We start from the raw sequence: 12204 nt of genomic DNA on the forward strand, positions 1-12204 counted from the left end.
TCGGTATAAGATGCAAGACCAGTGAGTGTCTATTATTAAATTGTTTTGGAAAAGGCTAAAACCAGCACAACTGATGTGGAGACCAAGATCCATTAGAACCCCAAAAGCTACATCTCATACTAAACCATGCTAACTTCAGCATGTTTGGGAATAGAGGAACAGTCATTTTAAACAGTAGCAATAATAATAATCATAATGATGATTTGAAAACCGTTGTAAAAACTTTAACTCAGAAACCTTGATCATTTCACCTCATACAGCACTTAAGGGCATAAAGTAACTTGTATAACCTTTTCAATTACCACACGTGAGGTTTTATAATTTTCCAGCATGGGAATATTGTACACAATGTACAAACAGGAATAAATACTTCTGGCTGAGGTGATTTTGTTTTGCCCTTGGGAACCCCCTGCAGGTTAATCTGACAATGGGTTGTCGGATTTAAAATCACACTTTTACACATTGAAAATAAACCCATCATCACAACTTTAAGACAGACCAAATTTACACTTGATTAAACGTATAATGATAAACTATTGCTGTTTTTATTTAATTGTGTTATCAGTGGTACATTGTAGATGTTTGTGATTTATTCTCATACTTTGCATCATGTTAACAAACTGAACAGTGACATATGGCGACCCCTGGTGGTGGCGTGCTGTCCATGCAGGGATTTTCCACGATTGGTAAAGTAGACGTGGCAGTGACGTCAATGCCGGAAATGACCCGGATCGGAACTTTAACTCCTGGGTTGATTAGTTTCACCAGAAACATCGAGAGCTTCTTCAAATATGATGTAACATCGATTTGAGTAAGTTGAAATCCAACGATTTATTTCTTCCATAAAATACGATTCAACGTTACGAGTTTGACTTATTGTCGAATTTGACCAAATTAATGAAAGAAAGCGTAAAAAGCCTGGTTAGCTTTCTGTAGCTACAGTTAGCTTGTGGTTAGCCGGTCAGGCCCTGATCAGCTGTTTGAAGCGACGGGTAGACCGGTACTCACAAAAAACGGATCCACACCTGAGATATGTATCAGTAAGGACATTAGGCTGCCTTGTTGAACATTTGTGAGCTGAATCTGTTTCTTATTTGCTCTGAATCGTCTCTTATTATTGATGTCGGAGAGCCGCGATGTTAGCTTTAACCACTGAACGTAACTGACGTGATGACATCCTGTTTTATATTTGAACATGTCAGGATACGGGTCTGAAGTGTGTTTGTTTCCCCCCCGCCGCAGACATGTGTGGACACATGCCTATGAAGGATACCCCACCTTGGATGTGAGGTCTTCTTGTTAATCCATCACGCGGACCCCCAAAGTGAAAGCCTCAGTACTTCCCGCTGGTTTCTGGTCTGGTGACGTTTTACCAGCTGCAAGATGACGTGCCGTGACCGGACCCTCGAGTTCCAGTCCGCCTGTAAATCCCTCCAGGGCAGACCGGTATGTTGGCACACTAACCCTTACATCACAACATTCATAACAAGAGCAACAATTAGACTGTAATCAGGCATCACAGCAGACACATTACACCTTGACTGTTTAAGTTGTGTAACATCTGGATCTATTTATTTGTTCTGTCAAGTTTTGGTCCACTTTAGAGATGTAGTACTTTAATTACAGTGTTGGGTCATTTCTAAAAGCAAGTAACTTGAAATAAATCTTTGTCCCAGGTTAATATGCACATCTCAAGTAAAGCACAATGAAGTGATCTAGTGTTTTCATTTAGCTTTGTTTAGATGTTTGTGACCATCAACTTGTGACAAAATGTCCCCTATAATGGCTATTCTAGTGTTTTGGCCAATATGACGTACTGAGGTGAACCAATAGCAGATGTAAAATAAGTGCCTGCAGCACATAATCGGCAAAGATAAGCTTGAGAAAGCTTTGTGAACATGGACCATACTATTTTAACGTTCAAAGGTCTCACACGGCACAAATTGTGATCCCACAGGAAGATCTGATGGATCCTTATCCACAGTGTTTGTTTACATGCTGTGGAACTGTTGATAATATATGCAAAGCAACGTGTATCCCTGAAATAACGTCATTAATATTGGAGTGAAAAGTCCAGCATCAGATTGATTATGATCACATGTTTCCAGTCCTCACAGGGACTCCCATAAACATAGGCTGTTAGTTACTTAGTTTGACTATTAGCCCAAAATGCCATTATTATATTTATTAAAGTAATTATATATATTTTAAATGACATCCTAATTACAGGAGTGATGTAGAATAAAACATTCTGAAGTGTTATTTGTACAGTAATCCATAAGCCTCTTATTTTAAATGGATCTCCTGCTCTTTACTTTGACTTCCCTGCCAGAATGGAGTCCAGCCCAGTAAGCCGGCTCTTAACGCCCTCCGGCAACGCAGTGACTTTACAGTTATGGCCAAGTAAGTTCCTCAAAGTCTTATCAGTATTTGCTGAATGTGTTTGTTGAGTTAATTTCAATTTGTGTTTGGCTATTTTTATCCAACACACCCTTGTTACTTTTCTCCATCTTTCATTTCACCACATTGGGCTAGCATGGAGCAAATCTTGCCCAAATGCACAATGAAAGCTTCTAAATTCTTGCCTTTCTCTCTGTAGGAGAATTGGAAAGGACCTGAGCAACACATTTGCCAAACTGGAAAAGCTCACTATTTGTAAGTGTGCATTTCATGGTATTAAAGCGTCATTTTAATAGATCAAAATATCTTGTTTTTGTCATACTGCTGAAAATTCTGATTTCAAATATTTTTATTTTCACATTTCAGTGGCAAAGAGAAAATCTCTATTTGATGACAAGGCAGTGGAGATTGAGGAGCTAACATATATCATTAAACAGGTACGGTAAAAAAAAAACATGCTTAAACTTGTTAGTATTACTTATGAACAGAGCAGCGATGTGTAACCATGTTCCTTTCAGGTTCATCGTTACAATTCGATAACCTGTTCCTCTATTTCTCCTGTCTTTGTGTTAACAGGACATCAACAGTCTAAACAAACAGATTCTACAGTTGCAGGACTTGGTGAGGTCTCGTGGAGCTCCGGGTGGACGACATATCCAAACCCATTCTAACACTATAGTAGTGTCTTTGCAGGTATATTCTATATGATCTGATTCATACTCTGTAAATGTGCATAGACCAGGCACAGGGATCTCTGTAAATACTAGTCATCTTTGTGTTATTATTTTATTATTATAGGGCCTATTTTTTTGACAGTATGGGCCAGAATCTTTAAAATTCATTAAAGATAAGAATGAATAAATAAAAGAACATTTGAAATGTTTCGTCAACAAGGTATGCATTTGTTTTGTACAGAAAAATTAGTAAAATTTGATTTTTTTTAATAGAGTAGCGCAAATTTGCATGGTGATGATTTTGTTTCACATATTATTGAAGCATTAAAACGGTCTTCACAATTCTTAGTCACTCAAATGTATGTAGCTGAATTATGTTGCACTTTGTTTAAATTTTCTGTACCTTCTGTTGGCTTCAGTCCAAACTGGCTTCGATGTCCAACGACTTCAAATCGGTCCTAGAAGTCAGAACAGAGGTGAGAAGTGTTCGTAATACTCTTCAGTGCAAGGGCAGAAAAAAAGTGACCTGCCTTTTAAAAGTGGGGCACATGGGTCTGAATATTCTCCCATGTTTATCCCGTTTTGTCTGCAGAACCTGAAGCAGCAGAGAAGCAGGAGAGAGCAGTTCTCCCAGCCTCCTGTCCAGTCTTCTCCACTGATGGCCAACAACTTCAGTAAGTTTACCCACACTGCTGAACGCAGCTAGCACAGCTCCCTGTGATTTTACAAGGTGCTTGTGTTAAAGTACCAGCAAGTAACCACAGCATGCTGTTAAAGCTTCGTACAGGTGTGTTCACTCTATGGATATTGTTTGTGAGAACCTACAAAAAGACTTATTGCATTCAACACTGCGCTCTACAATAGTTGACTGGTTTGTTCGTTTTTTTTTTTTTAAATGACTCCACTCTGAGGTTAAATCCTGATCGTCTCAAAATTCCAACATTTCCCAGTTTTAGAAATCAGTTATTGATTTCGACTTAAACTGGGGGGTTTTCTGTTTGCCCACCATGAATGTTTTTTTAAGATGCACTATAGAGTAAGCACACCTTTTACTGTCTCTTTGTGCTGGCTTTGAGGATGTACTACTCTGTCTCTTTTTACCATTTCTGCGGAATTAAATATTTTTGCTAAACGGGTTAGTTTACCAGAGCTTCTCTTAATAGCAGAGGGAGCTCTGATGCTTCCTGTGCAAACGTTTACACTGCCAGTAAAATGTTTCCAAGCATCAAATCACAAACACTGTGCTAATGTCTATGATGTGAACACTCGAATAACACCCTGCAATAAATTGTACCCATCAAGTTCATATGTGAATTTCGTTCATTGGAAGCAACAATTATATTCTCGAAGAAGTCGTTAATTCTTCTTCTTATAAAATAATGAGGCTTCTTCAGCAGCTAACGACGTGCAGTATAACTTTCCTGTTTCAGTTTTCTTGTGTACCTGCCTGTGATAACGTACAAATCTCTGAATAATGATCAAAGTGCTCGCCCTAATGGCATCTTGCTTACATCTTTAGAGTATTAATTGTGGCAGCTTTGCTCATGTATTAGAAGAGAAAGGCTTTATAGGCTCTTTTGTTCTTATATAGGTGTGACTTTGTATTTCTTTGCTTGATGCACATTACGCTGATAAGACCATTGATAAACAGAAACATTTGGACTGGCAGTGTACTTTTTAAATAGCTGTTGTCATAGTGAACTGCTCAAACTCCTTGTGAATGATTATTACTGTATTTGGTCATCTATAATGCAAAAATTAAAAAATATTTTAGGGAGCCGCAAAAAAGGGGCCCAGGAGCCGCATGCAGCTCGCGAGCAGCGCTATGACTACCAGGGCAATACAACCTCAAATTTAAAAGGTATTTCCCTGGAACGTTTGAATCTGCCAGCGGGTATTACCAGATACTCTATGTGCCCGCTGGTCTTTTTGCTTTTCCCCTCTTCCATTGAGGATCTCTGTCTGATCTTGTTGAACGTGTGTGTGTTTCCTTTTTGCTTGTTGTCTCCCTTCAGAGAGCTCGGTCCTGATGCAGGATGAATCTAGGAGTATGGGGGACGTATCCATCAATATGGACTTTCAGACCAATCCAATGCAACTCCAGCTCATCGATGAGCAGGTACACTAATAGTAGTCGATATTTCAGTAAGGCAAATAGCAAGTGTGCCTTTTAAATCCCAAGCACACAATCTAGTAGGAAGAATAATTATTGTTAATCTTCAGAGTCATTTAAAAAAATATTCAGTCTTCTCATAGTGAAAATGAAGAACAAGCTAAACGGTGCATTTATATGGTCTAATATTTGCTTCTTCTTCTTTAAAAAAAAAAAAAAAAACCTTGCTGACTGTGCCATCGCAGGATTCCTATATCCAGAGCCGGGCAGACACCATGCAGAACATTGAGAGCACGATCGTTGAACTGGGCTCCATATTCCAGCAGCTGGCACGCATGGTGAAGGAGCAAGAGGAGACCATCCAGAGGTAAGAGATAGTAGGGAGAAGCACAAAGAGCTACAGTATCTGTTAGAAACAAAGAGAGAGATGTTCTAGTACTTTTGCTCCTGGAGAGTAAGGAGAGCGACTGGTATGCTTCATCTATATGTGGTAAATGATTGAACACAACGACGGAATACAAAGGGGAGCAGCCTCCACTGCAACCTTGTTTTCTCTTTGTCAGCTCACCACTTTGTGTGTTTATTTAGACAACAATGTAAAATGTAGAAAAGCTAAATTGTTGGGTTTTTTTTTCAAATGTTTGTTTATTAGATTTTGTGCTGAAAGAGGCAGGCATAGTCACTCCTCTTTATACTGTCACCACTACGAGGTTACTGCGGGCGCTCCAGGAAGTCTTTGGTTTTATCAAAAACTTGTTCTCAAACTTCGATGAGTCAAACAAACTAATAATAATATGTTTAACAGTAAGCTTCAGAGATACTATAGTGTTTGTTAGCTTTGGACAGTTTTAAGTTAGCTGTTTAGTTTAGAGTGTTTTGCTCTGCTAAGATAAATGGCTCTGGCTTTATACTTCTTTACCAGCAAGTTTTATTTAGGTAACGTATAATCATTCATTTGAAAGTCTCACTGAACAGCTTGCTTTCTTCTCTCGCAGGATTGATGCTAACGTGGAGGACACCCAGCTCAACGTAGAAGCTGCCCACACGGAGATCCTCAAATACTTTCAGTCGGTCTCCTCCAACCGTTGGTTGATGATCAAGATCTTTCTCGTCCTGATTATCTTCTTCATCGTCTTTGTTGTCTTCTTTGCTTGAAGCAAAAGAGAGTGTCTAAGAGGAGGGGAGAGAGCACAATGAGTGAAGCTGGACCAGACAACCTATTTGAAGGAGCCTCCTCTGTCAAAGTGACAGTTTGATGGGGACTATTTGAGTAATACAGACTCTTCGGTTGATCCCAAGCCACAGACTGTTAATCTAAACTTGACTCTTCAGTGAAGAATGAAGAAGTCGAACTCGGTCCAAATGAACGAGTAAATTACCCGAAGTCCCCACTTTGTATAGAGAGAGAGCAAAAACCTGCTCTGTATTGAACTTTGACCAATTATTCATAAACATTTAATCAAAATGGCTATAATTTAATGGTTTGATTCTGCAAACTGTCTTTTTAATTTTGAGTTTTCTTTTCCTGTTCAACTCATTTACCACAGGTCATCCATTATTATACATTATTATTATTTCAAGGCCAAACATCTGAGCTGGAATATCTTCTCCTTCTTTTGCATCTTTTCTTTTCATGGAAGAGCATGACTGTGTCACTTGTTCATCAACACTTCTTCACCCCCCCCATTTAGTCATGATGTGAAGTCTTTTTGTATTTAGATATGTTCTTTTTTTTGCTTTCAAAGTTTATTTGCCAAATGGGTACTTTTCCAGAACTGTGACTCGAAGAGAAAACACTGATTGTGGTCCAGCATTACAGGAAGGCTGTTGCTGCCAGCTGATGAGAAAACAGTGCAGAAATAATTCAGGCATGATCTGTAAAAACTGTTGATAATAATTTATATAACAACGCTGTTTTAAATCAAACTGTTGGGCCAGTTGAATGGTTAAAGGAAGTGTAAACAATGAGCTTGGCAGAAAGAACCCAGCCTATGAGTCAAGTATCTGAACAGGCTCCGGGTTTGACATCAGTGCTAATGAAGGGGTTAGGCTGGTAGAGAATTGACTCAATCAGCCAGATTCCCTGGAAGTTTCTGGTCTTTTGGTTTTGTTGTAGCTGCTTAACCTTCACGTCATCTATCCACTTTAGCCGATTTTATTTTAATGACCACAGCTTTTTAAGAAGACATTTTCCCTATTTGTTTTCTCTGGGGTTTTTTTCAGCCAAATGCCTTGACTTTAATGTATAAATTGCAAATAGTGATAATGATGTATTGACTAGAAAGTGCATAATAAAATAATGGGGTATTGACATTGACGGGAGATTTTCTTGGGATAAGAGGATTAGCCAGTGATACAATCAGCCATGCTAGCCTCAGGCTAGAAGTTGGTGCAGTTTTTATGTATTGTATGAACAAAACCACACTATGAGGACAAAAATGCTTATTTTTTAATATGAATTACAGGCATCATAACGATGTATGTCAGTATTTTACATTTTAAACCATAATTTATTGATGAGCTGCATTTTGTAGAAATGCCTCAAGGTATTATGGACGTGAATGATGTACACTTTGTCTCAATTCTTGCAACTTTATTTACAAGACAATAATACAATGAAGACAACTTTGTTTTAGCCTTGTAGAAGAAGAAAACATGATTTTCTATTCCCACAAATACAAATATCAGCTGTACACAGAATATTATACATATCCACTTATATCCTGTCTGCTGAGATTTGCTTAATGACTGAAATTCATGGTAATGAACAAATAATCTGGAGTCAAACTCCTTATTATATGGACCAGTAAACTTCCTCAATATCTCATGCAAAGGACAGGTGGCAGCATGTTTTTAAAGGAAGAGATTATTGATATTTGTGTGTTCAACTGGATCTGTTGAACAGACAGTCTTTGTAAGAGTTTCTCTCCCTGGTAGAAAGTCTGCATGCAGGATGGTTTTGATGGGATGTAGGGTCGATCACTCTGTTCCAGGCTAATACACTTGAACAACTATTGGATGGATGCTCTTGGACATTGTACAGACATGTCACCTAATTACTTTTCTGACAAGCCTATAGCACATCTGATGGGCTTGTCCCATAGCTAAAATCAAAACCAACATTTGTGCATGACTGACTACAGAAACAAGCTAGCAGAGAGCCAAAGGATCGCTTCAAACCTACTCTTTAGGCTTTTTGAACTTCACATAAAAATTGATGTTTTTACTGAATGCCACTCCCCTCCAACGTTGTCTCCCTGGACTGTCTGCCTCCCTGTTCTCAACCCTGGGCACTCTGCTCCATAGGGCTTATCTCTGGCATGCTCTTGCTCCTTCCCCTCCTTGCCCTGGCCTTAATAGCCTCCTCTTCTCCTTCTTCATCCTCCTCCTCGTCTGACCAGTCCACCTCCTGCTGCAGATTCCCCCTGGAGCCTCTCATGCCGCTTCCCTTGAAGAATTGCCCTGTACGGAACTTGGTGCGGAAAGTGATGAAAGAAAGGCTCTTGCTGCGTTGCTGCTTTTCAAAGATAGTGTCCTGTGACTGCAATTCATCGTTTCCGTTCACCTCATCCACACACTCACGTAAAACTGAGCGAAACAGTCGGGGAACCTCATGGACCTCAGGCTCCATCTGTGACACCGAAGTCCTGAACCTGCAGTTGGGAGATAAACAATTATCAGGGACAAAGTGATTTAAAAAAAAGCACAAATTGATAGAATAATAGCTCCGTGCTCAGCTGAACCAAAATAAAACATATCAGAAACAACATTGGATGCAAAAATAAACCCCAAACATCAAGTGGGAAGTGCACAGTTTACACTGTCCTAGCTTTGCCCTTGCAGGGTGATCTTTGTCCTTGTTTTGGAGACGAAATCAACATTAACCAAACATTCCTCACAGGAGCCGGTTAACCAGATAAATCATGTTAGCATTAGACAGACAGGCAGACAGGATCCCTTGTTAAGTTATGTTTATTTACATTTAGAGATATCATGAATGTTTTGTAGTCTTTGTCTCTCACAACTACCATTTCATTGACATCTCTGTCTTTCAATTACTTTGCATCTGTACCATGTCTCAGTCTCTCTCACCTGACGATCACAGGGCCACACTGTGCCGGAGGGATCTTGGCACAGAGGTCCTGCAGTTCCAGCAGGTCTGTTGGTGTCAGCTGGTAGGGCTGTGGGGTGGGGGTGTTGGCTAGCCAGCTGTAGTCGGCCGTGGAGGAGGAGCTGCGACGGCGGCGGCGACCTTCTGTGGCCCTCTCCAGACGTATGCGTTCAGTGCGCTTCACCATAGCCCCCAACTCCAACATTAAAGTGTTTGTGACTAATTCTTCACTGCTGCGTTGGCCAGGGACTTTAGGCTCAAGAGAGAAAACAGCAGACCAGGGGAACATCTGGGAAAGAAGGGCGTACTTGTTGAGGAATATTATGATAGTTTGATGAAGAAAAAGAAAAGCAATTTTGTTTTATGAGTGGCTGGTGCATTCATTTAACCTTAATTGAATCAGTATTAACCAGTTTTTTGAGAATTTGAGCTTTCATACTCTGAGAAAAACCTTTCATACTCTTTAAAATCTTCAAGCCAAACAATTCTGAACAGTGGAATGTATTTTCAAGTAAAATGTGAATTATAATATACCCCATAAAGTGATGATGAAATATAAACTGATGTATCTCAATAACACTGATACATTTACTTTATTGTTATGCTATCATAGATGTTTGATGAATGTCTCACCTTCAAGAAAGTTCCTTTCCTGACAGAAATCCTGTTGACTGGTGAAGCCTTTGTTAACAACCAGGTGAAGAGCAGACCTCCATGAAAGATGAAAAACTCTCCCAACTCTAGATACCTGACTGCCTTGCTACCTGTCAAGGTCCCTGGCAGACAGGCACTGTCCAACTGTGAGGAGCCCTGGAGTGTGTGTGTGGGTTTGGGATTGAGAATAAATATAATCCTGTATTAATAAAGAGCAAGTGACGAGAAGAGCTTACCTCACATGAGTACACCTGGGCAGGAGTGTATGATGAATGTGTGACACAGAATTCAGGTGGGGTGTTTACATAATGATAAGATGAATGGCTAATACTTTGCTTTTATGAATATGTGTCCCTCTTTTATCACATTTTAATGCTTCAGTCAATTAGTAAAACTGGTTTAATTTTAAAGGCACAATCAGACTGCCATTTATGAAACCACTCCCACAGTGACTTACCCTTGCGCCCTACGTGGTTGAGAACCTTAAACTAGTATACTTACTGCTTTTAAACACCAGGCACTGTCCATGAAAATAACAGTGTTTGGCAGAAAACACTCTCCCACTTTTACAGACAATAATCCTGCAGACACATCAGCAATTACCAGACTCTGTTGGCAAATAGTTAACTAACATTGCATTACTGCCCATATAATCCTTCTTGCCCACAATTATACCATCTGTGTCTGTCCAACTAGATACTGTGTCTGTCCAACATGGTATTATATATAAGGTTACTGCAGGGAAGTTTCTGGGTTTCCACAACACTCAGCACTGATGCAACAAATCCCAGATTATATTCAAATCCAGAGCCTACCTGGAACGGTTTGTTATGACTGTTATAATCTAATTACAGGTGGCTACAGTGGATGCTGATACAACTGGTAACTAAACGGGAATGGGTTTTTGTTACTGTAAATATTGTATAAATCAGAGAAACTGACCACTTCCACATTGTCAGTGTTTTTGCTATTGAGTTTGAGCAGTATGACATCAAGATTTAAATTTTGTGCAGGAAATTGATAGGACACTGTGGAAGCAACCAAATTAATTTGCCGTTGAGATAGATCTGCATATCAGTGTAAGATAGGTCATAGCAGGAGCATGTAAATAGTTAAGAGGAGTGGTGCAAGCATAGAGCCCTGAGGTAGGCCTCCAAAGTGGTTGGAGTGGGGCTTGAACTGAAGTTTATGATGCAGACAAAAGCTTTCTTTTTAAGACAATAAGACGACTAGAACAGAGCAGCATTACTGAAGCCAAAGTAATCAGATAAGCAGTTGAGGATAAAGGTGTGGGATATTGTGTCGAATGAGATGGGTCAGGAAGATATGAATACAGGTATACAGATTTGGCCCAAGTCAGGAGTAAAGAGGTTGTCATAGGAATTTGCAACCGTAAAAACAATCATTGGGATAAAAAATATATAATACTGCTAAATAAAGAACTTTTGTTGTCAAAAAACATACAATAAACAACACAGAAAAAATACAACGACAGCTGAAAGGGGATAGAATGAAAGTGAACTGATAACCAGCCAGATTGCAGGTCAAGATTCAAGCTGTGTCTTGTTCACTATGGTTCGTGACATGTGCATGACCCTCATGTTGCTCCAAATGAAAAGGGTTTGTTTTAGTAGTGGCAATCACACCTTCCTCATTATTTGGAAATTATAGGCTACATAGATGTCGTATGAGCATTAGTCTTTCTTTATATTGGAAAACATTATTTCTCACTGTTATAGAAAAGATAAAATATTTGCTTAGACCGCAATTGTCACAAGAATTTGAAATCTAGTAGTAAACAAATGGAAGTATGAATGGATGTAGGCAACACCTTAGAATATGGTTATGTTACCCTATTTTCCCCTGATATTACTAAAGTATATCTGATTCTGAAAATAAGCAATTTAAGATATTTTAATAGATAGATAGATAGATAGATAGATACTTTATTGATCCCGAGGGAAATTCAAGTAATAGGTCCCATAATAAACAAAGAAACAATAATAATAATACAACTTTTAGAAAGCAGCACCATACATGGTATTTCTTTATTTTTTAAAACGTCCAATTAATTTATTGTCACTCACCTTTGGCTGACTTGTGTGTCATTTTCAAACAACCGAATGAGCGGTCTGATCTGTGAGATCAAACATATATTTGTTCTGTGTCAAAAATTATGCCATCAACATTTCCAGACACAAGTTAAATAAATTCGTAAGATGCACACGAGGCTGCCATATGTGAGTAAACAG

The 12204-nt window shown here is 39.1% G+C and overlaps 2 protein-coding genes across 4 annotated transcripts; one reads left to right on the plus strand and one right to left on the minus strand.

Moving 5' to 3' along the window:
• The first annotated feature begins 699 nt into the window (after positions 1 to 699).
• Positions 700 to 7500, plus strand: stx5a (syntaxin 5A). Of its 3 annotated transcripts, none has more exons than XM_079352866.1 (12): positions 700 to 811; positions 1203 to 1446; positions 2333 to 2403; positions 2600 to 2655; positions 2767 to 2837; positions 2977 to 3093; positions 3494 to 3550; positions 3667 to 3748; positions 4849 to 4935; positions 5090 to 5193; positions 5433 to 5554; positions 6183 to 7500. In XM_079352866.1, the coding sequence occupies exons 2-12, from the start codon at positions 1384 to 1386 to the stop codon at positions 6340 to 6342; spliced, it is 990 nt and encodes a 329-aa protein (XP_079208992.1). In that variant the 5' UTR covers positions 700 to 811; positions 1203 to 1383; the 3' UTR covers positions 6343 to 7500. The 3 variants fall into 3 exon arrangements, with proteins under 3 accessions (XP_079208992.1, XP_079208991.1, XP_079208993.1); XM_079352865.1 differs by having other exon boundaries at positions 1243 to 1446; XM_079352867.1 differs by lacking the exon at positions 4849 to 4935 and having other exon boundaries at positions 1243 to 1446.
• LOC306829722 (protein RD3) lies at positions 6912 to 12141 on the minus strand. Its single transcript, XM_079352868.1, has 4 exons — positions 12040 to 12141; positions 9932 to 10108; positions 9280 to 9587; positions 6912 to 8840 (listed from the first exon to the last, which is right to left on the minus strand). Exons 3-4 carry the CDS (start codon positions 9585 to 9587, stop codon positions 8468 to 8470), a joined length of 681 nt encoding a protein of 226 aa, XP_079208994.1. The 5' UTR covers positions 9932 to 10108; positions 12040 to 12141; the 3' UTR covers positions 6912 to 8467.
• Positions 12142 to 12204: the final 63 nt, after the last annotated feature.

This window comes from Symphodus melops, assembly GCF_947650265.1.
Source record: "Symphodus melops genome assembly, chromosome: 9".
NCBI lineage: Eukaryota > Metazoa > Chordata > Actinopteri > Labriformes > Labridae > Symphodus > Symphodus melops.